A 27,612-nucleotide genomic window follows, 5' to 3' on the forward strand; every position below is an offset into this window, starting at 1 on the left:
AAATGCTATTCACTGTATAGTGTTTTGAGGAGATTCATGGATTTGGTATTTTTGCTTCAAATATGTTTTGTCAAAAATAAACAGAACTTGGTTATAAAGCTTTTTGTTTTATATTATATCATCAATTTATGGTGAAATTTTTATTCTCTTTCAAGCACAACTATATATAAAAAATAGTGATTCTTTTTTTTTTTAGTGTTATGTTATCTTCCAAAATTCTTATCCTTTGTGAAAAAAAGATAATTTTGTAGTGCAGAATTACATCCTAATAAAGCCTATTTTATTTCCTCCAATTTTAATCATGGATCTAAATTTATATTTAAATGTATTGAAAATTTTTGATTGTGTATTATAAGCCCATAAACTAACTATTTTACTTAGAGATCTGGATCTTCAAATATACAAGTCTATTTTACTGACAATGAATTAAAGTAACAGTAAAAGAGAAGCATAAAATGAGACAAACCTCCACAATGAAAAGAGGAGGTAATCTTCAGTGACAAAAAGACTTTAAAGAACTTCTGGAAATGTTGTGCATCAAGTCCACAGGAAAACCAGGGTGTGTGTTTTTTATCCAGCCTCTGATGCTGCACAAGATGAATGAGGACTGGGTAAAATAGTGGTTTCCAGTCACCATATTTTATCTATCAATTAAACACCTTCTGGAAAACAGAAAGTCTGGAAGTAGATGAAGGATGCATTTGAGTTCTAATTAGGGCTTTCCAGGAGGTGGATTAAGACCATGACTAGGCACCTTGGAAGTCCATAAGTTAGTGTGCTTCAGATCAGCACAATGGAAATAAAGGGAAGGAAGCACATTTGCGTACACAGACTCTGGGGTTGCAGTCTAATCTCAAAGGAGGCTTCTGCTTACTCAAAGTGAAATTATGGATCTGTCTTGCACTCTTGTATTTTCATACTTGAGACATGGAGTGTGATTTACATGAGTCTCAAACGGTCTTGAGTTTAGGAAACCTTAAATGGTAATAGCCAGAAAAACTATCTTCTACTAATGAAAATATTTTGAAAAGACCACTTTCAGCAATTGTCTGGGAAATGAATCCTTCAGTCCTAATGGTGCCATAAAGCATAGTTCCCTGTAGTAACACCACAAAAACTCACTTTTCAGTCTAAGTTCTGTACTTAGTTTATGGTACTGGTGAGACTCTATTCCTGAAGAAAACTTATAAGAATGGAAAACAGTGCAATTAATTACAGTTTTGACAGCTGTGTAGACTGAATGTCAAATTAATAGTCATCTTATGTCTCTTCCTCTGTTCAGTTTAGACCCACTAAACATACTTCTTTTGGTCTCTATACTCATCCCCAAATCATTTGAGGCTCCTCACTATAATTTTCTCAAGACACAACTACTGCACTGATCCTTTTACAATTCATGTATGGAAAGTGAATACTAAAAAATAGAGAATTGGATCATCTGTTTTCAAATTGAATCATCTGATTTTTATCTTCAAATATACAATAGATTTTTATATTTGGATACAGTGGATACCATGGTCACAGACCAATAGTAATATTTTTATTTTTGTTAAGTGTGGTCTGATTCAGTTTTAGGCATGATGTATTGGCACTTTATTAGTGGTACTTGCTTAGCATTGCAACATGGAATCAATGTCCTTCTGGTGAGGAGAGTGAATTGACCTACCTAGGATTGTAATTTCTCCTCTTGCTTTCTGTTTTCTTAGTACATAGAATTTAGAGTCCTCAGGTGCAGTTTAAATTTTAGTTGGAATTTTGTTAAACATCCTGTTGGTAAAGGGTCCTCTTAAATAATTAGGATTTCTAAAAGTGGAGGATGCAGACGCATGATGTAAGAAAATATGATTGCCAAGTGCATTAATAGGAGTGATGGTGAGTTAAGACTCTTAAACTTTGACACTCTGGTTCCTGGATCTATATATTGTGTCTCTTGGTAGCACAACCTGATATAATGATGTGAAATTTAAGAAGTGTTAGCAACACCATCACCTGTTCCAGAATTCTACCAGGCCAGCAGCTTTTTGTTTCTATTTTTTAGATGATAATACAGTGGATACCATGGTCATAGACCAATAGTAATATCTTTATTTTTGTTAAGTGTGACCTGATTCGATTTTAGGCATGATGTATTGACACTTTATTAGTGGTACTTGCTTAGCATTTATTGTCTGTAAAAACAAAATTAAAAAAAAAAAATGTTTGGGTTTTTCTGGTTAAAATTATTTCTGGGTTAAAAGACATCCACTTGTTAATTTATTATGAGAAAATGAAGAAAAGAATGATGCTTTAACAGGAACCTAGAGATAGATCTCTCCTCCTAGCTGGCTAGATATTTGGAAGAAGCATTTGATAGATAAAATATGGTGACTGGAAACCACTATTTTACTCAGTCCTCATTCATCCTGTGCGGCATCAGAGGCTGGATAAAAACAACTAGCCAAGTCCAGTTGTCGACTAGGTTGTCTTGTACAATATCCATGATGTATGTGCTTTGGTATGTGATAGCATGAAATCCCATTATATTTACACTTCATTGTCTCTCTCAGAGATCCGTCCTTATTACTGTACCCCCCAAATTTTATAGTCTTCAAAGTTCCTTCTAAATCCTTGACCAAGTCTTGATTTCTTCTTATTATTTTATGTACCTTCTTATGTACCTTCTTACCTGAGGTAACTTATTTTTCCACATGAAATTAAGGATGAAGTGTGCTGCCAAGTATTATGCTCTTTAGAAAGAGTTTTTTTTTTTTTCATTTTTTATTTTTCAAGGGTAATCCTGAAAGATACTGTACAATGGTGTTATTTTATTTCACTTCACTTCTAAATGAAGATAACTCATATTTATTTCTAGTAATATTTTGATAGAGGTTGGCCAATTTCCTCTTCTATCTGATTCACAAAAGGGACCTTTTCCCAAAGAAAGAAATGAATAGGTGTTGTATCACACCTTTGCTCTGAAATTGATTGGGGTTTTCTGAGAAAGAGTGTAACTTCAGTGACTATCTTCTTGGTTAGTTATTTGCTTAGTTATTGGTCACTATCTACAAATGTGACCTCAGGTGAAATGCCAAGGAAGATAGAGAGTAAAATAAGTAGAAGTTATCAATTGATTATACTTTTGTAACTGAAGTAAGGTTTGTGAAGTACTATATGACTTGCATATTTCTCTGCCTTCCATTTAAAATCTTTATTTTTATGTATCACAAATAAACTTCTAAAAATATAATTTACATCTATTATTTTTCTAATCCTGTTCATGGTTTCTCTAATTTCATGATTATATAAATTTTTATAACTGACACTAACTTGATAATCTGTGTCATTTCCTGGTTTACAAACACTTATTGATTTTTGTCTCTTTTTAGTTATAATTGGCCTCCAGTGACTAAGGGAAGCCTGCTCCTTAGTCAGACTTCCAGTCTGCTCCCCCCCAGCCCTGCTTCAGCCTCTCAGCTTCCCAGACCCTCATGCAGTTGGTTGTAAATTTTTCCAGAAGCTGTTTTACTGTCTACTTTTCAGGACAAAAAATAAAAATCATAACTTAAAAAAAGATACTTTAGGGCTGGGGATATGGCTCAAGTAGTAGCGTGCTTGCCTAGTATGCATGACACACAGGGTTTGATTCTCAGCACCATGTGAAAAAAATAAAGATATTGTGTCCACCTAAAACTAAAATGAATATTTTTTTTTAAAAAAAAGATACTTTAAAAAGTAAAATGTAGAGGGAGAAAGTAGCAACATTTTTTTTTGTAATTAGGCTTTTTATTTATTTATTTATTTTTATTTTTTTTATTATTAGTTGTTCAAAACATTACAAAGCTCTTTACATGTCATATTTCATACATTTGATTCAAGCAGATTAATAGGCTTTTAAAAAAATTTTTAATATTTGTCTGATTTCAATGTGGGTCACCCACTAACACTTCATCAAAATAACAGTTTCTTTTCTGAGTTCAGGTGACCAAGGAATAGCCACACCCTTGGAACAAAACAAAACACACACACACACACCAAAAAAGAGAAAAAAAAACAAACAGAATTATCCTTAACCTAACTTTTTATATGATGTCTCAGATCCCCTTAACTTTGCACATTAGCTTCTTTGTTCAGTTGAATTGTAACTGCTTTTTGTATTTGGAACGATTGTGACTATTGAACTTGAAACATTTTATTCTGGGCATCTTGGTGGTTTCTGGTGAGGTTACGTGGGTGAGAGGGTGAAGGGAAAGTGAGGAATTCTTTCCTATTATAACATGAAGTTCCCCCCACAGTCTGTTCTCAGGTGCCAGACCTCAATTATTTCTTACAGTGGTATACTTTGATTATTTTTACTTCCCTTTACCCATAAGTTTTAACAGCATTTTATCAAACTGTGCTTATTAAGATTCATTTTTTAAAATAAAGTTATAGTTTGCCTAACCAGTCTGCACTTATTGCTTATGGTTTCACTCACCTGCTATGCCTGTTTTTGGTCTGAAAAACAGATATATTATTTTCCATATTTTATCCATTTTCCTACATGTATATACTGAAAAGAAAATTAGGTCTGGAAATATTCCATTTTGATTGAATACAATAATCAAGAAAATAAATTTTAAATATGCTAAATATATCTCCAGATTTTCTCAAGTAGCTATGCTTAAAACAAAGAAAATATCCTGAAACGAAAAACCATGGTCAGCTTCAAGAAAGCAAGAATAAAACCCAAGAATTTATCCTTAATGATGGATTATATATGATAAATACAGAATAAGCACAAGAGTTAAAGGAAAAATAGTATTCAATCTGGTATTCTAAAATGAAGCAGATCGTCCATCAATGATAAATAAAAATAGATTTTCATAAATAATAAAAATCTAAAAAGCTATTTCCCATGCCTCATTTCAAAGAGAGTTACTCAATATAGAAGAAAAAAAATTTAAAAAGAGAGCAGAGTTGGTGGACAGAAACAGTGGCTCTAACTGCAGAGCTCAAGAAAGTTATGCTTATTCTGCAGTAGACCTTGAAAATAGTTTTTTAGCATACCTCAGTCCTACCTTTAAAATGATGGTTTAATAGAAATATTAGCTAGTGAGTAGTCAAGTGATTGAATGTAGCAAATGTTAGAAGATTCTAGTGGTCTATTTTTTCTCACCATAAAAAATGAATATTAGAAAATACAGGAAAAACAAATGATGAAAAAAAGAAAGTAAAAACATACTAAACACAAATAATGGAAAGCCAAGTTCTGTATATGAAACACAGTAAAATGTGCACTTTTTGTAAAATTTAATGGGAAAGAAGAAAGTAGTACTGATTGTTCTTGATGGTAAGAACATCCCTCCATGAGCAGCATTCATGTCCTGATATTGGATGTCAGAAAGGCTAATAAATTCGATAAAGAAATCATTCTTAATTTTGGTGTGTGTTTTGTGATGAAAAGTATCTTAAAGTCAAATTTGTGAAAATGCTTATGGGTTTTTAACCTTCATAAATTTTCTGTAGACAAAGAATGCAACACATAATTATTTTTTAAAGAGAATAACTGAGGAAGCATGAACACAGGGACTTGTAACTATTAAAAAATAGAGTGGGTGTGGTGGCCTGTACAGATGCTGATACTCAGAAATAATAAAGTGTCCAATGTAAATTAAGCAAGAAATCCCAGAACACATACCGTAAATGATAATCAGTTAAATGCTAAATCCTTTTAATATTTGATTAATTAGGCCTGAAGAAAAAGAAGTGGCCCCATAAGTTAAATTGGTTTTCCTCCCTCTCTCATTGCAATTATAAAAAAATAATGGGAACACCTAAAACATTGTGTAGGGTCTTCTATTTATATTTCAATATTATGATCAATATAATCAAACAACTCATAGTAGATATGGCTAAATTTAGTTTCCTTTTAAAACTTTACATAGTTGCAGATAGAGTGTAGGCTGCTGATCTGGGTGTAAATTTTGGAAACTACTGTTTTATATGGCACTGGGGATTGAACTCGGGGTGCTTTATCACTCATATATATATATACAAAATTATTTGATATTTTATTTTGAGACCTGGTCTCACTTAGTTACCAAGGCTGGTCTTGAAGTTGTGATCCTTCTGCCTCAGCCCCTATGATATTTAGGATTACAGGTATGTACCACCACATCAGGCCTGGACACTACTTTTTTTTACATGCATCTAATAATCAAAATTATTTTAAATATTTTTGCATTTTCTTTGATATAAAATACTCAATACTATCTTACTAAATTGGTTTTGACCCTAATATTTTTTTGAAAAGGCAAATATTCATGTTGAGTAGTTATACTTTTTTTTTCTTACCATAACAAGATTTACGCATTAGATTCTATCCTGAGTTAGCAAGTCAATTTCATCCGTGTTTTAGAAAAAACAAATTGCTATAAATTTTTTCCGGTAAGTGTTTTAATCGAAATACCTTCCTCTTAGTCATAATCAAACAACAAAAAAAAAAGATAGGAGAAAATTTAGTAAAGTCAAAAGCTAAGATCCAACATTTGGCCAGTTCTTGTTTCAACCAGATGTTTATGATTTGATTGTTTCTCTTTTAAATTTCTTCTTCTGATTTCTCTGATGGCCTTTTCTATGATATTTAATAGTCAGCTTCATTTAAAAGCACTTGCTTATGTGAAAAGTGGAAACTAAGGGAAATAAATATCTGAAACAAATTCATAGTACTCAATATGTTTCTCATGATTATATACAGTTTCCTCCCACCATTCTGTGATTTCAATTTATAGAGCTTTAAATGACTTCCATTCCTCACTATATTTCACTATCAGCACATTCAGAAAGAATTTCTCAACAAATTTATATTAAATAAGTAGCAATTTCTAGAAAACCAGATATAATTTACACCTGTGAAATTAAACAATATATGTGGAAGTTTGCTAAAGAATACTTGGCATATTCAAAGAATAAAATGAAGAAATTTATCAGAATTATTGCTTTCCTTTAAGTGATAGGGCACAGTTTATTGACATGTTGTTTCAAAAAGACATTAACATTTTCCTCAAGAAAAAATAGTTGTGATTCTTTAACATAAATTTTACTTGATTTTTTTTAACTTTTACCCATTTATCTTGCACACTGAGAAGGTTTCTGCTGGGGTAAAACACAGTGAGATACTGATCAATCAATTGTATTTTCAACTAATGTTGTAAAATGCATCTCTGACACATTTGCTTGTTTTCATTTTATATAATAGCATCATGCACAATCAGCATGAGAAGAGTTTGCTCATTAATTTTGGTATCAATAGTGGGTTAGGTACATTGAAAAGATGTTGAGAAAATTACATCTACAATGGTGGAATCTCCCAATTCTTTGTTTTCATCTTTCCTGTGGTGCTTCTGCTCTTGATATTAGTATGTTAACTTTAATTTGCATTGTCCATACAGTTTCTTAAAACATAAGACACTTAGAATTGAGGAAATCACACATAGTAAGTTTATTTCATAAACTGATATAAGACTCAATGAAAGACTTCAGCATTATTAATGTACATTTTATTAAAATTCCATTATATTACAATGGTATATACAATATTAAAATTTTATATAGCTAAAGGTTTTTTTTTTTTTTTTTTTTTTTTAACAATGAATGACAGGCACGCTAAGCAAGTACATAGTTCAAATTATTCATTTACTGAGCTTCATTCATTCATAATATAATAGTTGACAAAAAACACATCAGAGTGTCTGTTTTTGAAAAAAATTGTTTGGTGAATTACTAACAATGCAGCACGATTTTTAAATTTATTATTGGTTCATTATACCCGCATCTTACTTACATAGTAAGATTGTTATAATATTCAATAAGTTGTAGCGAAAATCATGAAATACCACATACCATATTGTACAGATTATATAAATGCTCTTATTATTTCTTCATTCTTTTTCACAAATATTTGTCAGGCACTTACTATATGCTAATTTGAAATAAGTTCATGATAATTATTTCAGATATTTTTTTTTAAAAAACTGCAAGACCTCATTTGAAAAGAGCAATATAGATTTCAGAAGTAACTACTGCTTCTCTAGTGAATAATGTGTATAGAAATCTGCTAAGGTCTCGGGGTATGCAAATATATTTGAGATGCATCAGAGAGTACATATGAAAAAACAGTACTATTTATTATGTTATTTAAATAAAGTGAAATATCATACCAAAGGTTAAAAAAAATGAACTTTTGGGAAAACAAAAGCAAAAGGGTGCACTAGTATTTGAAATAAGGTAATAATAATTTTTACTATAATTAGTTGTTTCTGAGTCTCATTTCACTCTTTAATTATCTATCCATTGTGTTAAGAACCCCTAGAGGTGTTAATCTATATAAGGTACATAAATTGTGGTGTGAGGTGTTATTGGAAAATATTAGCATTCAGTGAATAATGCTATCAATTTTCTGTTTTGCAATATTAAAGAACTATTTCAGATTTATTGCAATGGATAGTTTTGTTTAAAGGGAACAGTCATTTTTCAATGTAGAAATTACTAAGAAAAATTTAGGTGTTCTCTAAAAGTCTGTAACAACCATATTTGATGAACTTTGTGTCATAATGTATAAGAAAAGTTGCTTCCCTACCTCAAACCAGACATCATTGGAATAACCTTGTGTAGTATCAGCACATTCAAGTTTAGATGAGGACTTTTGCTTCTTTTCTCCTTTTACTTCCCACCTACAACATGGCTTATATTTCATAAGCATATTTCTATGCTTGTTCAACCTCTCACACATCTCAGAATTCACTAGAAGGGATCCCTGACAATCTAGAAACAAACATATCTGAGATAGTGTATAGATTAATATATGAAGAAGTTCAAGAAAATATTGATGTGGCCATGAGATGGTGTGGTAACTATATAGAAAGCTAAAAATTGAAATTGAAAGAAATATATTACTCCTGAGAATTACTATGAATCATGTAGTATTTGGAAGCAGATATTTTAAGTAGGAAACTCTTGAGACTGATGTCCACTGCATCTTTTATATGAATATTTGCTCTGCTTTTGAGGGCCACCAGATTTTAGCCAGTAAACTTTTGGCTTGATATAGCATAATCAGAAAGCCCAGCATTCTGTTTTTATACTTAGGCATGGTTTACTAAATATTCATTGAGTTTTTGCACAGACTTTTCCCTTATTTTAATATAACTAGCCTATTAGTCTTGTCACATTCAAATTCATTCATTCTTCAAAAAGTAATTTAATTAAATTCCCTATTCTCTTTAAAATAAAAAAAATCAACCTAAAATAATTTCTATACTGTAAAGCATTTTATTGTAGTATCTATAATCTTTATAACTACTAAGAAATGGCATTCTATGTCTCATTTTTACCATTGTCTCTCTAATATTACTTTCATTATAATTTGAGTATGTCCCCCAAAAGCTCATGTGTTTGGAACTTAGTTTCAAGGGGAGAGAGTTGGAAAATAGTGGAATGTTTAAGAAGTGAGATCTAGTAAATTGTGGTTAGATCATTGGGGGAGATGTTCTTGGAGAGGGTTAATGTAACTTTCATGGGGCACAACATAGTTCTTATTAAAGCCGGTTGTTATAAAAGAGCAAGTCTTTTTTCTGAATTTCTCTGACTTCCTGTCTCATTATGTTCTCTCTACCTCTCAGATGAGCCCTCACCATAATGCCACCTCATGTGTAATGCAGGTGAAGGAGCTGTCACAGGAGCTGAGAAGTTTCTAATACAGTGCACTTAAATCTTCAGAACTATGTACTCAAAACTATATTTTTATTTATTTATAAGTTGTAGTTGGACAAAATACCTTTATTTTATTTATTTATTCATTTTTATGTGGTGCAGAGAATTGAACCCAGCTTCTTTCATGTGACAGGTGAGCACTCTACCACTGAGCCACAACCCCAGCCTCTCAGAAAATATTTTTATGCATTTATATCTCTTTTTATACATTGACCTGCTTCTGGTATTTTTCTATAACATTATAAAACAGACTAAAAGAACCTCTGTGTCTTATTTCTAAAGAAGACAGTTGAAACTTTGCAATGTATTATCAAAAAATTTGGTAAAAGCTTTAGAATAAAAACTGTTATACATTCACTAAGTGACTTTAGTGAGTGATTAAATATCTTTGTGTCTAAGGCATCTTACTATGAGAGTGAGTAGAACATCTAAGATTACATTTTAAAAGCTCTGGTGTAGTTTAGATGGTAATGGCTTAGCATTTCTGATTCTTATTTGTTTTTATATTTCAAAGGTGATATCTTGTATTTCTTATATTCCTCATGGTGCTTAGGTTAATGTATTGCCATTTACTTTGTGACTCAAATATGTGGAATTTGTTTTGTTTAGTAAAGCAAAAGCAAGAGTGGTACTTCAGAATATAGCAAAGACTATTTGAGAATGTTTTTATTTTTAATGGGAAGAATTGTCTCATTGCTAATGATTATAGAGGGAATTTACATCTTGATGACACCCATTAATCAGAAATAGTCTGAATTGACTAGATCAAAACCATTAGAAAACCATGAATAAAGAGGCAGATTAAAAAAATAGGTTTGTCCAGCACCATTTTGAGTCTCCTATTAGAGTACAAATTATAGTATTTTTTTTTCTTACCAGTGAAAGGACTTAAACACATGTAGCTGCATTTTACGCCTCCTGTAATCATACAAGTCACCATCAATCATAATACCATTGTAGGAAGAGAAATGTAGATCTTCACAGGCAGAACAATCAAATACAAAAAAGCGAAATTTGCCTTATGCAAAAAAAGACCTCATTATTTATGCCATACTTCTTTTAGCTCCCAGGTTCCATATCTTTGAGCTCAAGATATTCAACCAGAAGAAAGTGGATTTGTTTTTTGCTAGATGAGTTAAGAACTGATATAATTAGATTGTAGAGTAAACATATTTTGATTTGGGATTCAGTTGTTTCAAGTATGATGGCTTGCCCAGGAAAGCAATGCAGGAAATTTTGTCCTCCACTTCACCCAAATTGTATGGAAAAATTACTATTTGTTTAAATTAAAAGTGGAAGCCACAGGCAATCTACAGCAGGTATTGAAATTTCATGATGAGACATCAAACTGTAGTTGTTTTTCTCATGTTTTTGTATCATTGATTGCTGTGGATTTTGAATATTTTAAATATAAAAACTATATTTAAAAATAAACATTAATATTCTTTTGTATTTTAAGGCTCATAGCCTAAGGTCATAATACCCAGTATAATTACCTCATATTTTTCCAATGTAATCCCAAGACAAAGGAGTTGGGATATATTTTTCATGAAGAAAAATTATTTTTACTAACTAAAATTATGTTGTTCCATGTATCATACTTTTCTATGAAGTATATGTTTGGCCTTAAAATTAATAGAAGTAAATGCCTTGATCTGACTACCAAAAGGTTTATATTATCTTGTCCTGGTGAATATTGTGGCAGAATATATAGAGGATGAAACAGAAAATATCTGAAATTGTGTATTTTTGTGGCTGGAAACTGTTGAAAGGTACATCATTGTTATTAATGAAAAAGACTGACTGAAAACAGCAATGTTCTTTAAGCGTACATACGTGAACAAAGTCTTTGTTAAGCAAAAATGCCCTGTGCAGCCAGGGATAGATGAAATACATTATACTTAGACTCTGGTAATCTCAGTTCTTTTTTTTTTTTAAACTCTAACTAGTAAATTTTTCTAGCTCAATAAATTTCTCTCTATTCCTTTTCTTGCTTTTTAAAACCAGAGGAGGAATACTTGTCTTTTTTAACTTTCTGGATTGTTTCCCCAATTTTACTGCAATAAAATATGCAGAAAACTTTTAGAAAATATTACAAAGCATACAAATGGAAGTGAATTATCTTTGCTTACTTTGTGACTCTTTTTCATTCAAATGCTGTTGTAGCTCAAAGTGGGTAACTTATCATTCTTCAATTACCTTTAACTGATTATATGTCCATTATTGCCCTAGCATTTGGAAACCACACTTCATCCACTATTGGTCTCTTGCTTAAGTCTTTACAAGTTTTTATTTATATATTGTTGTGTGTTGACCCAATTGATTTTACTTCTCATTTAAAGTAGTTTCATGTATAATTAAATTGGCATAAATATGTCTATATTGGAGAGTGCACAATGTCCCCAGATCTTGTTCTTAGGCCTTTGTTGCTGTAAACTCAGTTCTTCATGAATTATATGTAATGTTAATAAAATTGTGAATGATATTCAATATGATTTTTGTATGGATTCTGTGTATAAGAAGCTTTTACCCCATTGTACCTGAAAAGCCAACATTTTATGATAAGAAATTTAATCTTTACATACAACCTTCTCAGTTTACCTCTTACTACTTGGTCCTCAGAAAATGAGACTATAAAACATAGCTCATTGATTATTTTGTCATAAGTATAAGGCCTCACTCAACCTTGACTCCACATCCATTTCTCTAATTTCTGCCCTGAAATAACACAACCTATAGAATAACAAGGACATCAGAATTTACTAATGTACATGAAAACACTGATCATTGACCTCATTCCATGAAAAATGAAATGTCTCCAATGAGGATGAAGTCTAGAAGGCCATTGTGCACAAAAGAAAGATAAAGCTCTTCTTTCATGTAAGAGCTATCTTTAAGTTTGTGGAAATTCAGTCTATTCAAATCACTAGGAAATGTTAAAAAGTTAAAATTTTAAAATTTATAAATCAAGATATGAAAATCTGGGGCTTATTTTCCTATATCTACATCCTTCTTATAACTCTTAATTTCAACATAAATACAAACAGAAAAAAATAATGATCTGACTTATGCAAATTGTATTCCACATTAAGTTTGATTAAAATGTGTAAAAGTATTAACAGATGCTAGAGTATTATTCACTCAACAGTATGTTTTACTGTTACATAGAACATTTAGTCAAGTGGAACACTATGATGTCTGTCATTTAACAACAGGATGCAATACATGAGTGTTAACACATAAACAAATATTCAGTTTTAAAGACATTTTGCATACATAAGTTAAATATAGGTTAAAAAATGCACTGTAAACCTGGTATGATGGTCCATGCTTGTAATCCAAGCAAATTGGGAAGCTGAGTAATTTCAGAAATTTAAATTCAGCCTCAGCAACTTAGTGTGGTTTCAAGCAACTGAGCAAGACAGTCTCAGAATTTGAAAAAGTGGAGAGAGGGCTTAGGAATGTGGCTCAGTGTATAAAAATACCTAAACTTAAACTGAAATACACACACACACACACATAAAGTTTAATATTACACTTGAGTGTTAAACATCAAAAATAGATTTCATATAATTCTTTTCTCAGTATTCAAAAGTGAAATAGTAATTTTTGATTTAGAAAAACAATTATATTCTTTCAAAGATGAGGTTTCTTCACTATGCATATATGATATTTCCACAAAATAACTTGATAATGCTTAATAAATTTAAGCAAAATTTAAAGACAACTACTTGTTTTCTAAACTTAAATGAGTTCTGTATTTTACTGATCCTCATATACATCAAGGTGTAATATATAGATAATAACTTTACTATACTCTAACATTTATTATAAATGTCTCATTGTTATATAAGGCATACATTTTGGACAAAATCTGTTCAATGTTCACTACTAGTATGAGTTTTCAGATGTTCTATGATTTAAAATTTAAGTACATTTTGGAAATATTATTTAACTTTTTAGAGTTTCTGGGCATAATGAATTCTCCAAAAATAAGCAGTGTTTAAGAACATGTAGCTACATTTTTTTTCCATTTGTATTTTCTCTAACCAGTATGTATCCACAGATGCTGAGTATTGCTGAATAAATTTTAGAGGCATTGTCACATTGTCAATTTTCACATTACAAAATTTTCTCTATGCCATGGTTATTGTGTTGAGGATTAAATGCTGTCCCTTTCTTAGAGTAATGGTACAATGGTCTCATTTGCAGAGCTTCTCTCCAGTGTGTTTTCTCTGATGTCTAGTAATATATGATATAAAATGTTTCTACATTCTCTACATTTAGATGTATTCTTTCCAGAATAAGTAGCCTAGTGGTGAAAAGAATTGATTTCTTATTAAAAACTTTGCTGCATTGTTTCAATTTGTAGGGGTTCTTTTCTGTATAAATTCTGTTGTTAATAAGGTGTAATCTTTCTTTTTTTAAGTGTTTACTTTTAAGTTGTAGTTGGACACAATACCTTTATTTCACTTATTTATTTTTATGTGGTGCTGAGGATCGAACCCAGGGTCTCAAACATGCAAGGCTAGCACTCTACCACGGAACCACAACCCCAGCCCCAAGATAGTCTTTCTTTAAAAGTATTATTACTTTATTCACATTTCACATTCACCAGGATATCTTCTGCTGTGGTGAATAAAGTTTTATTTTTTATTAAATGCTTTTCCACATTATTCACTTTTGTACGGCTATTCTCCAGTGTGAGTTCTGTTGTGGTGAATAAGGCCTGTTTTATTGCTGAAAGCTTTGCCACGTTCCTTATATTTGTAAGGTATCTCTCCAGTGTAAATTCTTCTGTGGCACATAAGGTGTAATATTTGAGTAAAAACTTTGTCACATACTTTGCATTTGTGAGGCTTCTCCCAAGTGTGAGTTCTGTTGTGGCAAATAAGCTGTGATTTTTGACTGAACGCTGTGCCGCATTCTTTACATTTGTAAGGCTTCTCTTTAGTGTGAGTTCGTCTGTGGCAAATAAAGCCTGATTTTTGAGTAAAAGCTTTGCCACATTCTTTACATTTGTAGGGCTTCTCTCCAGTGAGTTCTGCTGTGGTAAAGAAGGTCTATTTTTGACCAAAAGCTTTGCAACATTCTTTACATTTGTAGGGCATCTCGCCACTGTGATTTCTTCTGTGGTGAATAAGGTTTGATGTGTCACCAAAAGCTTTGCCACATTCTGTACATTTGTAGGGCTTCTCTCCAGTGTAAGTTCTGCTGGGGCAAATAAGGTGTGATTTGTGACCAAAATCTTTGCAACATTCTGTACATTTGTAGGGCTTCTCTCCAGTGTGAGTTTTTCTGTGGCAAATAAGGTTTTATTTTTCACCAAAAGCTTTGACACATTCTTTACATTTGTAGGGCTTCTATCCAGTGTGAGTTCTGCTGTGGCGATTAAGGTTTGATTTTTGACGAAAAGCTTTGCCACATTCTTTACATTTGAAAGGCTTTTCTCCAGTGTGAGTTCTGATGTGGCAAGTAAGGTATGATTTTCGACAAAAAGCTTTGCCACATTGTGTACATTTGTAGGGCTTCTCTCCAGTGTGAGTTCTCCTGTGGCAAATAAGGTCTGATTTTTGACCAAAAACTTTGCCACAATCTTTACATTTGTAGGGCTTCTCTCCAGTGTGAGTTCTGATGTGGTAAATAAGGTGTGATTTTCGACCAAAAGCTTTGCCACATTGTGTACATTTGCAGGGCTTCTCTCCAGTGTGAGTTCTTCTGTGGAAAATAAGGTCTGATTTTTGACCAAAAGCTTTGCCACAATCTTTGCATTTGTAGGGCTTCTCTCCAGTGTGAGTTCTGATGTGGCAAATAAGGCTTGATTTTTGACCAAAAGCTTTGCCACAATCTTTACATTTGTAGGGATTCTCTCCCATGTGAGTTCTCCTGCGGCAAATTAGGAGTGATTCTAGACTGAAAGCTTTGCCACATTCTTTACATTTGTAAGGCTTCTCTCCCATGTGAGTTCTGATGTGGCAAGTAAGGTGTGATTTCTGACCGAAAGTCTTGCCACATTCTGTACATTTGGAGGGCTCCTCTCCAGTGTGAGTTCTGCTGTGGTAAATAAGGAGTGATTTTTGACCAAAAGCTTTGCCACAATCTTTACATTTGTAGGGCTTCTCTCCAGTGTGAGTTCTGCTGTGGCGAATAAGGTTTGATTTTTGACCAAAAGCATTTCCACATTCTTTACATTTGTAGGGCTTCTCTCCATTGTGTTTTCCTCTGTGGTAAATAAGACCTTTTTTTTCACTAAAAACTTTGCAACATTCTTTATATTCGTAGAGCTTCTCTCCAGTATAAATTCTCTGGTGATGAACAAGGCCTGATTTTTTATACGATTTCTGTTGTTCACTCTCACTTGTAGTTTTCCATATTTCCTTTTGTGGTAAATAGTCAAGATCACAACTTTCATATTTTGCACTTATCACTTCATGTAATATATGTTTTAGGCCCTTTTCTGGTGAATATTCTTGGATATGATTAGGAGTCATGGCTGAAATAAACAAAAATTAAAAAAATAATACCTATTAGACTGGGATAAATATATTTTGCATACATAACATGAAATTAAGGTAAAATAAGTACATCAGGAGTGTAGCAGATTAGTAAGTCCAAAGTCACCATAAATCCAAAAAATATATTAGTTCAATAAAAATGTACAGAAAAAAAATTACCTTGGGAATATTATCCAAATTCTTGTAGAGACCACAGTATCCAAGAGGAGTACATCATTAAGATGAGTAATATAATAAAGTGTAGAAAAGAATCTTTAACACCCTTTTGTCCTTCATAAGATAGTATTGGGTATTTAGGAAATATCTACCACCTACCTTCACTGTCAGTAGAATAAGAGAAATGTAAAACATATACAAACATTTCCGGGTTTTTCAAAGTGTGTCCAAAAAATGATTTTTGTCTACCATGACATAGAGACATGAAAATAACTAGTAGATTTTGAGTGATAATACCATAAATATTCAACAAGGGCAAAGAGGCAATGGACTCTTAAAAAGAAATATGAGCAAAAAATTTACTGAGAAATATACATATATGTAAATAAAATTTTTTGTAACAACATTTTAAAAGACGATAAAAACCTTGCATAGCCTGTGGCCATAATATTTGGATGAATTCAACACATGAAAATCAAGTATAATAAATTGATTTTTATATTTTTACATTCGTGTGATATGAGAATTTCCTTTATTGACAAATACAACTTTGTTTATTTATAAATATATCATGGTAATTTATACTATATATACAAGGTTAAATGACTAAATAGAATGAATTAACAATCATTATTTCATATAATTATCAATTTTGTTCTTACAATGTATTGTTTTCCTTCTACTAGTATTTATGAAGAACATAATACACTCACTATGTGGTAAAATAAAACTCTTGACCCTATTATGCTCAATAAAATAAAAATATGGAGACTTTTACTATAATATCAACCCTACGCAAAACACAGTGCCTGGTGACAAAATTTTGCTCACTAAATTTCTGACTTCCACGTGTGAATCAAATGCTCCTACAACTTAATAATTCAAAGTCCTTCATATATTTCTTATAACACTTTAAGAGACAAAATGTTTTATAACTAAATAATAATAGTATATAAGTACATATTTTTAAACATTTGACATTGATGGGCACACACATTGAGTCCCTAGCTTTAATACTGAGAAAAATGTTGGCACTAAACACAAAAGCAGGGGTATCTCTTCAATTTTCTGATTTAATTGTTCATGGATACATACTTAGTACTGGCAATTCTGGATCTTTATGTCATCCAACTTTTAATGTTTCATGTGTAATGCTTGAGATTACCCCAAAAATTCTATATCACAAACTACAACACAAGTCTTTTTAAAATTGTTTGAGCCATGCTCTTTCTAAATATCTGTGACTTCTCTCATACAAGACGTACTTTTGCATGACCTCCCAATTAGCAAATATTACAAAGATGCAGCACTGTTCTTGCCTATTTTTATTTATTTAAAAGTTTTTATACTTTTTTTTTCCCAAAAATGGAGTATATAATCTACTGATGGCTCCTTTAATGAACAAATGAAAAATAGTACAGCAAATATAAACATAGAGAAGCATGGCTAAATCCGAGACATAAAAACAAAAATAAAACATTAAGAATTTAACATTAGGATACTGACAGTTATGAATTACTCAAAGAACACTAAATAACTATTTAAAAAAAGTTTAGAGACTGAAATTGAAAAATATTAACATCAATGAGCACAATGTTTATGTGAATAATTCTTTACGAAAAATGAGAGGGGCATTCCTAGTGTGCAAATCTGAAATTCAACAAATATGGTAGAGGCTTATCAAGCAGTAACAAGTTTAAGACAAGTCTAAGCAACTTGTAAAATACTGTAAAAATTAAAAATCTATAGGATATATAAAGAGAAGTGGGATATATATATATATATATATATATATATATATATATATATATATATATATATATATTGTGAAAAGAATCCAAGCATGCCACAATAAAATAACAATGATCCAGAAATTAAATCACGAATCAAAATAAAAAAATATTTAAAAATTACAAAGTAGAAGTATAATGATTTATTCACTTCAAAATATTTATGATTACTAATGCATTATTGCAAAACACAAAACAAAAGAAAAAATTTAATAACAGAATTGAATCTACAATAGAAAACGTGAAGTAAGTTCCATCAGAGAGCATGGAAAGAAACCAAGCATGATCTGCTCCTAGAGGCCCTATTTGTTTAAATATGGATAATGCTCCTGCCTTTACATCTCATCCTTTTGCACAATTTTTAATCAGTGAGATATAGTTTTAAATCATGAAATTTCTCATAATTTTTTGGATGAGCTTTTGTTGAGTGCACAAATTGTATCCTAATACTTGCCTTTTAAAACAGAAACAAACAAAGATCTAGCCTCTATTATATTAATATGCATTAAATATTGTATTATTTACAGTTAATGTGCTCAATATACAACATAAAGTTAATACTCAAAATTGGCCATCTGCATTGAATAGACATTTTATTCTCAAACAGCCATTACCAATAAAATTATGTAATATATGAGGTTCCACCTGACCAGCATGACAAGCTCCAATGGTTTTGCTCACATGGGGAAAAGCATAGACTGCTACACTTATGCTAACATGTCCTGTTTGGAATCTAGCTTCATGCTTGAAAAATAGCAATTACAAATGTACATCAGTGACTTCACAAGCTGATTTCTAAGTTTCATTTAACCCTGGAAGATAAGAGTTCATCTTCAAAAGAGGAGAAACATTAAAAGAGGACCCCACAATACTTAAATTCTAGTTACTTGTTGAGATATAAAATCATCAACAGCCTCAGCTCAACAGGTGTTGGCTAAAATGGGGTTAGAATGTACTCTAGATAACTTTGTTACTGCTTTGATTGCTAAACTCACACAAAACTCTGTAAATGCTTTGGTCTTAACAACAATTTTGCTCTGTTTTTGTACACCAGCTCTGGGAAATTCAGTACTGCCAGATCCTGGACTTCAACAACCCATTACAATATCTTGACTCACTTGCATAAAATTGTTATACACCTGCAAAAATATCTCATGGTATTCATTGTTGTCTTAGCAGAATAATGTGTCCTTACCATCCACATAGTATTTAATAGGTCAAAATCCTGTGTAATTTATTCATAAAAGATCTATTCCTTTTGATAAAAACTGTGATGATTCAGTGAAGCTTCTCTCTAAGGCAGAATTTAACGCTTTGACATTCTCCTTGCTGAGTTTACCTGGACTAGCTCTATGGGCTTAAAAAAACTACTATGAAACTCGCCTATGCTATCATAAACAGTACTAGTCATGCCTCCATGGATGTAAATATGCTTAATGAAGAACAAAAACAACATTGTCATGCCATACTTGACAATTATGCTGCAATTGATTGTCTGTTATTGTTACATCATAAAGAATATCAGAAGTTTAATACCATGAGTTCCTTCAATTAAAGTTATAATAGTAATTTTATTTCAAAAAGCTTAGATTACCTTAAAGATATCATTCATAGGGTTCAACAAGATGATGGATTTTGGACTTCTTGGATTGGTTAACTTCATGTTTACTCAATTTCATCTGGGTCAAAAATATTCATAGGTGGATGTTTACTGATGTTGGAACTTGCTGTTGTCTATGTCTGCCCTATTTTTTGCCCCCACCAGCATTAAGGAGATAAGTAATATTATTTATTCAAAAGGCCTTAAAAAAGAGGGAGGTATTAGGTATTCTGATCTTGGAATAGACAGGAAAGTGTGGGGGTGATTGTAACTGGCACCCTGCGTACCACAATTGTAATGCCCAGCAGTTTCTCCCTGAAGATATTAAGACAACTCTACAGGTGTACTATCTAGTTTCTGTGGTAATTTCCTTAGGGAGAAGGGGCTCTATATTTGTATTAATTGTACCTAATCTTGGTTAGCTAGCACATGGGGTTAAAGAAACACTGGGTTAGAATGTAGTCATGGTATCAGAAGCTATGTAATTCTGGGGGATTATATGTGTAGCTGTTAAGAGGGGTGGCCAGTTTTTTTTTTTTTTTTTTTTTTTTTCCTTTTCACTGTGTGTGCGTTTCTCTCTTCTGTTTGTTCCTTTAAAGTTTCCTCACAAGAAGATTTTAAACAGATCATGCTGGCCCTCACAACAAAAGCAAAGTTTTGATGGTTAATCTGAATAAACTGGGACATCACTAAAGAAGAAAACAGAGAACAACAAGGAATATGAAAATGTGATAAATATAGGGCAGTATGTGTTCAATGATTACAATCAAAATAAATAAACCTAAGCTTCTGAAAATTTCTTCTGCTGGGTGACTACTCTTTCAACATTTTTTAGTTTGGTTTTCTTCTTGACATTTGAATGACTCAACTGTGCCCGCTGCTATGTGTAGTCTACAATAGTTTACATCACTAAATTATACTAAGTACTACTTATCTAAAGTGAAGGATGTGCAACACACAAAGAAAGAGACAGATTAAAAAGTAAAATTATATATATATATATATACAGAGAGAGAGAGAGAGAGAGAGAGAGAGAGAGAGAGAGAGAGAGAGTAAAATATCTGTACTAAAAATGCCCTTTTTTTGAAACACAAATCTGAAACTCATTTTTATAGAGAAGTTCCCAGAATATACTCTGCAACAGAAGTAAATTAAATAATAATTAGTAATTAATAATTTTAAAGGGAAGTTAAACTTACCCAGGAAAGCCAAGTTTCTATAGTTCTCTAGCATCACATCTCTATATAATTTTTTCTGAGCAGGATGAAGGCATTCCCACTCCTCTTCAGTAAAATAAATGGCTATATCCATAAATGTTAACAGTTCCTAAAATAAGAATAGGTAAATAAATAACATATTGACCACAGGAATATTTGCACAGTCTGTAATGTAAATACAGTTGAAATTAGAGTTAGTAGACTATCATGTAGGTAGTTTTTTGGAACACAATTATACTATTATTTACTTCTGCAGAAAAAGTAATTTAAGTTCAAAAAAGTATACATACTCCACATTTATGAAACACAATATAAAACTCAGGCATTATCACAAAAATATATATTTTGTAATTTTTTATTTCTTGATCTAAATTATACATATTTTCAGATGAGAAAATCATGGTAATTAAGAACGGGAATTTTCAAATTTTAATTGTACAACCACTAATCAGAAATTTACTAATGTGTAGAATCTTATATGTTATTTCTCTGATAGAGCTGACTATTCTGAATGTGTAGTGAGATCTCTAGTAAGAGAAATTTTGAAATGCAACAAGGTAGGCAGAGCACTTAATGGAAATATTTAATAGTTTATTTAAGTTCGAATATTTTATGGTTTTTATGTATGTTATTAATATGAAAAATAGCAACAACAATCCTGTTTGAATTTTTCCTTTTTATAATTTTAACATACAAAATTATATATATATATATATATATATATATATATATATATATATATATATACACAAACTTTGATCGATGTGTATATTGTAAGATATTTATAATAGAATATATATAGAATATATATAGAAACAAATTATATTTGTTTGAAGATATATATATATCTTCAAACAAATATAATTTGTTTGTTTGGTTTTTTTATTGGTTCTTTCTAGTTCTACCTGACAGTAAATTGATTTTTATGGTATTATGCAAGCATGAGATATATCTTATCCTAATTAAAATCCTGTTCTTGTTGGTGGCTACAATGGTAGGATTCACTTACAGATATGTAATATTTCTATCCTTGTCCCTTTTATTTATTTATTTATTTATTTATTTATTTATTTATTTACTTATTTATTTTTGTTTACCATTGTGCAATCTACTGATCTTCTTTTCTTACCCTTCCCCACTTTATAAGATTTAGATTTCACATATCAGCAATAACTTTCAATATTTGGTTTTAAAGAAATGGTTTGTTTTACTTAGCATAAAATCTCCAGATTCATCCATTTCCTGGCAAATGTCATAAAGTCATTCTTCTTTATGGCCGATTCATAGTTTATTGTGTACATAAGCAATATTTTTTATCCTGTCATCATTGAATGGACCCATTCATCATTGAATGGTTGGTTTTATAGCTTAGCTATTGTGAATTGTGCTGCTATAAATGTTAATGTGGCTGTGTCAATGTAGTATGCTGATTTTATGTCCTTTGGGCATATACAGTGCAGTCAAAAACTGGGTAAAATTGTGGTTCCATTTCTTTAACAATATCCATACAGGTTATTATGTTTCACGTAGACCTCTATACAGCTGGAAAAATTGGAATTCATCTATACCTGAGGTGAAAATAAAACATACAAAAAAATTATTAAGCCATAAAATGACTAGAATTTATTATCAAATCATACATCCCAATAAAAAGTAAAATTCAAAAACTAAAAGTAAAGAAAGTCTTAAGCAAAAGAGCAAAATTAGAAGCTATTAAAGATAAACATAACACAGAGTTACCAGTATCAATGTTGGTGCTTTTAAAAAGCAAATGAGCCCAGTCTAGTGATGGACAACTGTAGTTCCAGTGACTGAGGAGGATAAGAAAAAAGGATCATAAATTCTAAGACAATATTATATATAATATTGTCTTATATATATATATATTGTACTGAGCAACTTAGGGAGGCACTTAGCAACTCAGTAATACTCTGTCTCTAAATAATATATATATATATATATAAAACGACTGAGGATGTGGCTTTATTGTTAAGCACCCCTGGGTTCAATCTTCAGTACAAATTTTTTAAAAAGCAAATACAATTAAAAAAGCACTAGCAAATTTGAAAATTCAATGAATAAAAATTATATCAATTATACAGTATATAATTGCAAATATAGGCATATATAATGATTTCTCACTTTATGGAAATACACTCTGGAAAATTTATCCTAAGAATCTTCTGCAATTTTCCAATACTCTGGGTGCAATGATAGAATCTAGATGGTATAGACTAGTACATGGCTAAGATATTTGCTAGATCCATGGTTGTACATAAAGTCTACTGCTGACCAAAATACCATGATGCCACATGATTGATGTTATGAAGTAAAATCAATCAGGGTAAACCTCATAATAAAATAAATGGTGGAACTACAGAAAACACCGACAACAAAACTCTTAAAACACGCCAAGATATTGGGAAAAGAGTGTGATAATAAAATGCTATTTTATCCCTTCACTCATAAAACATAACAACATATTTTGACACATTAAATGCTGAATATAAGTTATTACTAAATAATACTGAAATATATAAGAAAGTACAAAGCTCAAAAGTTTACATACAAAAGGTAGGGTTCATATGATGGTGCACACCTGAAATATCTACTATTCTGGAGTCTAAGGCATGAAGTTCAAAATTTAAGGCCAACTGAAGAAATTGAGCAAACCCCATCTGGAAATAAAATTTAAAACAGAGCTGAGAAAATGCTCAGCATTAAGACACTTTGGTTGAATCCCTAATATCACAAAAGAAAAAAAAATAGTTTTTTTTGTTTTCAAAATTATACAATATAATAGACTTAAACTTATGAATTACAAAATATTAATACAAAAAAATCTATTCATCAAATGATTACATTAAAAGCTGCAAAACTGACAAGTTAAAAATAAACCCTAATTTCCTCACATATAATCAAACACTTATATGAAGAATAAATACAACAGAATGCATAAGAAAAAAAATTCTTGAAGAGTCACTTTAAAAAGGATATATCTAACTTTTCAATTATCATAAAAACTCAAAATCTTTAGAAATTAGGTAACATTGAATAAAATCACATCATATAGATGAATTAAATAGTATTGATGAATATGTGGAATAAATGCATTCACAAAAAAGGAAAATAATAATTTAACCTTTATTATCCATTTGTAGAAACTGTTTTGTAATCATATGTATATGATACACCCACAGAGGAAACAGAGACTAAAATTACAGCAACTTTTCATGAGAGTACATCCACATTCTTCCAGAGTTGAAACCAAGGGGCATGGCTAAAGAGGAAGAAATAATTATTAAATTTTGTAAAATGTAAATTCTAGGAGCTAGAATTTTTGTTGATGTATTATATCCAGTTTGACAAATACTATAAAATACCTTGTATGTTTTATGCTGATGTCACATGAATGTTGCATTTCATATGCAGTATTTGAGAAAATAAAAATAAAAATACAGAAAATATTCAACATATTTACAAAGGATAGAACTATTATAAAAATGATCATTTTTCCCAAGGTACACTTTAATAATAACTGGTCATAATTTTACCATTCTTTGATTTTTGTGAAAGAAGAAATCAAAGCAAAAACTTCTAAAATTTTCCTGGAAAGATGAATGTATATAAAATTAGACAAGTACTCTCTCACATGTAAGAACAAATGTACTAGTGATCATTACCTGACACTAATACATGTTATAATACTAAAACAGTGTAGTAATTTTAAGATAAAAAAAAATTACAATACAGAAAACTACATAGGGCAGTTCATATGTATGCAAATATCTTTTTATTGTTCATTATTATAAGTATATAAATCAAAACATATCAATAAAATATTTAATGTTAATGAATGCTACAATCCAACTTCAAGGTAGATGTTAGAATAAAAGGCATAGATTACAAAAGCGATTTGTGTGCAGAATGTGTGTGACACTGGAATTATACACAAGCATCCACCAAAGAGCAGATATAAAGAGAGATAATTTTAAAAAATAAAATAAAAATAAATAAAAGCAGAATATAAGCCTACCTCCATTTATGGTACACCAAATAAATATATACTCCTGTTTTGAGTCCTTCTAAAAACTGTAAAGGAATTAGAGGCACACAAATTGGAAAACTGAAAAAAAAAAAAAATATCGACCAAGATGAGATAAGTAGAATGCACTTGAAGATTTTTCTGATTTGAGCAATATGCAAAATTACTGGAACAAAATGCCCAAATACAGTGTTAATATAAATAAAGGAAGATTGGTTTGCATTTGAAATATATTATTTAACTCTAAATTGCCTGTAGTTTAAATGCTAATTTATCTGTACACACAAAGGAAGGAATAAGATATACATGAGTATTTACTCCAGGGGGAAAAATAAGTGGTTTTCTATGGCCATGCAAGATCTATGGGCTTTATTCCATTAGGCCAGAGTGGAAGAGATGTTAAATCTTAAGGTAATCCCTTAATTCCTTAGAGGGATTTGCCAACATTCTCTAAAAATGCAAATAGCTGTTGCTGACAGTTGAACTATATCTAGAAAGTACCAAAAAATTAACAGGGAAATACAGACCACCACTGAAAGCCAAAGTGGCAGTTCAGCACTTCCTGATGTCTCTCACCCAGCTCACTTTACTAATAACACCAGACCTAACCAATTCTTTCTGTAAGTAATTTGTCCCGATATTAACTTTTTCCATTCAATGGACTACATCTGAAACCTCAAACATTGAAAGCACTGGTAACTGTGGAGGTGCAAATCTACCTAGATCAAAAAGGAGTGTTCTCACATTGGTGTGAAAACATTGCAATGGGCTAAAATCTCGAATATTAGTGCAGAAAAAAATGGTTACAATCACAGATCCCTCGTTATTTCTAAAATAGGTGCACATCAATTTTTTTTTTTTTCCAGTGAGCATAAGGCACCCTGGAATCTAAAAAGCTTGCATCAGAATTTTAGTGCACCATCCAACTATAAGATCTTCTGTATGAGCACAGCTGTTAGAATGGCTACTCTCAAAAAGTGGAATAGTAAGTAGTACTTCAATTATATGAATATGGAAGAAAGAAACACTGTGCTAGACTATAAAATTAGTGAAGACATTTTTAAAAAATGGAAGTTGAGAGTTCTCTCAGTTATTTATTTGAGAAACTAAGCTCTCTACATTTATATTGCTCTTGAACAAGAAAAGCCCCAAGTACTGGTCTGGACTTATGAGAGGCATTAGATGTGCCAGCTGAGGGATCCTCATATTACATAGTTCTGAAACACAGTTCCAGGAGAATACCAGAGTAGGGAATGAGAATGCTCTCATATACATTCCACAAAAGGAAATCTGAGCATAAAGACACTCTGACAGGTTGTCTCCCTTTGGAGACACAAAGGAAGAATAGAAACACATGAGTTTTCCAATATCAAGTGATTCTTCTTTACTTTTCAATCATGTAAAATGCTCATAAACAACAACAAAAAAAAATTTTGCTTTTGATATTTTTCTATGGTACTGGGGATTTGAAACAGCAGCATGTTAATTCTGGGCTACATACCCAGCCATGTTTTCAAATTTTGAGACAGGTTTTTCTAATTGTCTAATTAGTCTACCTAAGTTCCTGATGTTTACCTGGAAATTGCAATCTTACTGACTTAGCCACTTGAGTCTCTGGAATTAATATGCATGAATCATTGCACCCAGAGAGAAAAAATACTTTAAAATCTCATCCAGTTTTTGGTATAACAATTGAAAATACCATGTTCATTTGAAATGTAATATGGGTAAAGAAACTGATAGTACTGCAAAAAAGTAACTGATAATACTGGGAAAGTGGGAAGTTGTCATTGAACAGGAAGCTAAAATTTTATGTATAAATACAACTCAAAATACTGGAGCATAAATTTAAAATCACACTCAGCAACTGTTTGAAGATAAAAAAAAATAAAAGTACCAGGTATGTAGCTAAGTGGTACAGTACCTCTGGCTCAATCCACAATACCACAATCTCCAAAAAAAAAAAAAAAAAAGGAGAATGAATTAAGGAAGAAATAAAAACTGAGATATCTATAGAGTATCTCACCCCACTCCTAGAGGAAAAAATACATGGAGTTGTTATTGGGATGATCTCCTCACTCCAGAATCCACAACACAATCTGAGAAGATTCGGAAATATTGCCACAAATGTTCTCACATAGAATTTAAGGTAGGGGCTGAAGATATTCTATAGGATACTATAGAACTTCCAGTGTCTACTGTTAATATATGGTCCAGTTGACTGGCCAGTGGAAATTCATGGCTGACCTTTCTCAGGAGAAGACACAGGATTGCAGAAACTAAAGATTACACCAGGGATTCTAGCCAACCATAGCCAGTTCCCACCATAGTTAGTGCAGCCAGTTTCAACCAGACTCACCATCCAGTCTCAGGATTTCACTGCACACTCATCATTTACTGTATTTTTAGGAACCACATGTCCTCTCTATAAATCACAAAGTACGTATACAGGAGAAAAAATAAGGTTCACTGAACATAAGTGAGAAAGCCTAGAAATGGATACCCACTCTGGCAGACTTCACACCAGATGGTCACAACTTGCTTCTCTTTACTGAATATG

The 27,612-nt window shown here is 31.4% G+C and overlaps 1 protein-coding gene across 1 annotated transcript in view; it reads left to right on the forward strand.

The window, feature by feature from the left end:
• Positions 1 to 927: 927 nt before the first annotated feature.
• LOC114082636 (kanadaptin-like) overlaps positions 928 to 27,612 on the forward strand; it is a 33,088-nt gene continuing 6,403 nt past the window's right edge. The window contains 1 exon segment of the mRNA XM_071607277.1: positions 928 to 983. Within this exon segment, the coding sequence (XP_071463378.1) occupies positions 928 to 983 (56 nt within the window).

This window comes from Marmota flaviventris, unplaced genomic scaffold (genome assembly GCF_047511675.1).
Source record: "Marmota flaviventris isolate mMarFla1 unplaced genomic scaffold, mMarFla1.hap1 Scaffold_55, whole genome shotgun sequence".
Lineage (NCBI taxonomy): Eukaryota > Metazoa > Chordata > Mammalia > Rodentia > Sciuridae > Marmota > Marmota flaviventris.